Below are 1,774 nucleotides of genomic sequence, written 5' to 3'. Positions count from 1 at the left end.
AAAGAGAAGGCAGCTGTCCATGATTGCCTCCAGCCTACCCTCCCCAGGTGCAGCCTGAAGTCTGCATTGAACCAGTGTCCTGGCTCCGTTGGCATGGAGAGGGGTGGAAACTCCCTAAAACAGAGATCAGTGGTGTTTGCTTTGGGGAGATGGTTAGAAATCACTGCAAAGGCTCTGCTCAGCTCAGCAGAGGGGCACTGCATGGGCAGAGGGCATTGGGAAAGCGGGGTCACAGCTATGTTGTCCCCCACTATGAGTTACAGCTGGGCCCCTCCTGGGGGTTAGGACATCCCGGAGATGGGGACAGCCCCAAACCTAGCGTGAGGATGGTGATGTGGGGCTGCATCTTCCCCCAATGAGATGTGCCGGGACTGGGGATGCTATGTGGATTCTCAGCCTTGCAAAGGGTTAATAATAAAAAAAAAACCACCAAACCAAACCACCCGAAAAAACGCAAATCCCAAATCTCTTTCTCTCCCCTCCTGCTTCCCTTCCCTTTTTTTCCAGGTGTTGTTTATGGCCACAGGAGGGAGCTCAAATCCAGACATGGGAGGATTGGCTTGATTTCGGATCCAGAGCCTCTTAAACTCTCACTTTTCCTCTAAGCTGGTCCCTGTTATGTCCAGGATCTGGCGCCTGCTTGACATTTACTTTGAGTTCCAGAGGACCAGAGACCTAGGATGAGGAGCATTGGATCTGCCCTGAACCTGCTTTTGGTATCGCCACTCTACTTTGTGTGGACCGTGGTCGCTCTGGACCTGGCACAAACTCCCTGCACCACTTTGGTCCAGGGGAAATTCTTTGGGTATTTCTCCTCCTTTGCCGTCTTCCCGTTGAACTCCTCTCTCTGCTCTTGGATTATCCAGAACCCCGACCCTCGGAGGTACACTTTGTACATGAAGATCCTAAAACCTACTGGCGTATGTGACCACCAGCACCACATCCGCACCTACCAGTTCGACTCCTTCCTGGAGTCCACCCGCACCTACCTGGGCATGGAGAGCTTTGACGATGTGTTGAAGCTCTGCGACGGGTCCACCCGCTATGCCTTCCTCCAGTCCAACAAGCAGTTCCTCCAGATGAAGCAGACCGCACCACCGGGGGTGGAAAGCTGGCCCGTGCGGTGGAAGCCCACAAAGGCTCAGGAGAGGGACTTCTCGGTGGAGTACCTCGTGGTGGGCAACAGGAACCCTAGCAAAGCCGCTTGCCAGATGCTCTGCAAGTGGCTGGACGCGTGCTTGGCCATCAGCAGCAGCTCCCACCCATGCGGCATTATGCAGACCCCGTGCTCTTGCTCAGGAGGGGAAGTCCTAGATCAGGCCAGCGAGATCCTGGGGCTTACAAGGAAGAAGGAAGATTGCTATAAGGATGGAATTTACTTGGAGAACTGCATGAGCAGCCCCAAGGACAGCAGCGGAGTGGAGTTCCTGGGTGAGTAGAGGGCGGCTGGGGGCGTTTGGGAGGGAGGGCTGGTTGGGCTCTTCTCTCCAGGGTTTCACCCTGTCCCCATCACCTCTGTGTCTGAGTCTGGGGATGCCTGGTATGAAAACCTTATTTCCTAATTGATAGGCAGGTCTGGTAACCCTCAGTGGCTCTTTATGAGCCTGCGACTGGAATTGCAAAGCATCTTCCCCTAAATATACCCCAAATTATTTCATTCATTCCCAGGGCTTGTGCCTTGCTTGGTTTTACTTCTGCAGCCTCAGAACTGCTGAGGGGAGAGTCTTACCTAAGGGTGAGCAGTTTTCCAATGTAATTACCGATGTCCTAGAAA

General features: G+C 53.7%; 1 protein-coding gene across 1 annotated transcript; it reads left to right on the top strand.

Annotated features, from left to right (window-relative positions):
* The first annotated feature begins 680 nt into the window (after positions 1 to 680).
* Positions 681 to 1,439, top strand: LOC104075503 (brain-specific angiogenesis inhibitor 1-like). Its single transcript, XM_009576034.1, has one exon. It carries the CDS (start codon positions 681 to 683, stop codon positions 1,437 to 1,439), a length of 759 nt encoding a protein of 252 aa, XP_009574329.1.
* The last annotated feature ends 335 nt before the right edge of the window (positions 1,440 to 1,774 follow it).

Source organism: Fulmarus glacialis, unplaced genomic scaffold, assembly GCF_000690835.1.
Source record: "Fulmarus glacialis isolate BGI_N327 unplaced genomic scaffold, ASM69083v1 scaffold3654, whole genome shotgun sequence".
NCBI lineage: Eukaryota > Metazoa > Chordata > Aves > Procellariiformes > Procellariidae > Fulmarus > Fulmarus glacialis.
The sequence above is the reverse complement of the archived record's forward strand: the minus strand, read 5'-3'. Positions and strand labels throughout refer to the sequence as shown.

Excerpts from the sequence above, each read along its gene's own strand:
- LOC104075503 (XM_009576034.1), top strand. The coding sequence starts at position 681 with ATGAGGAGCATTGGATCTGCCCTGAACCTGCTTTTGGTATCGCCACTC.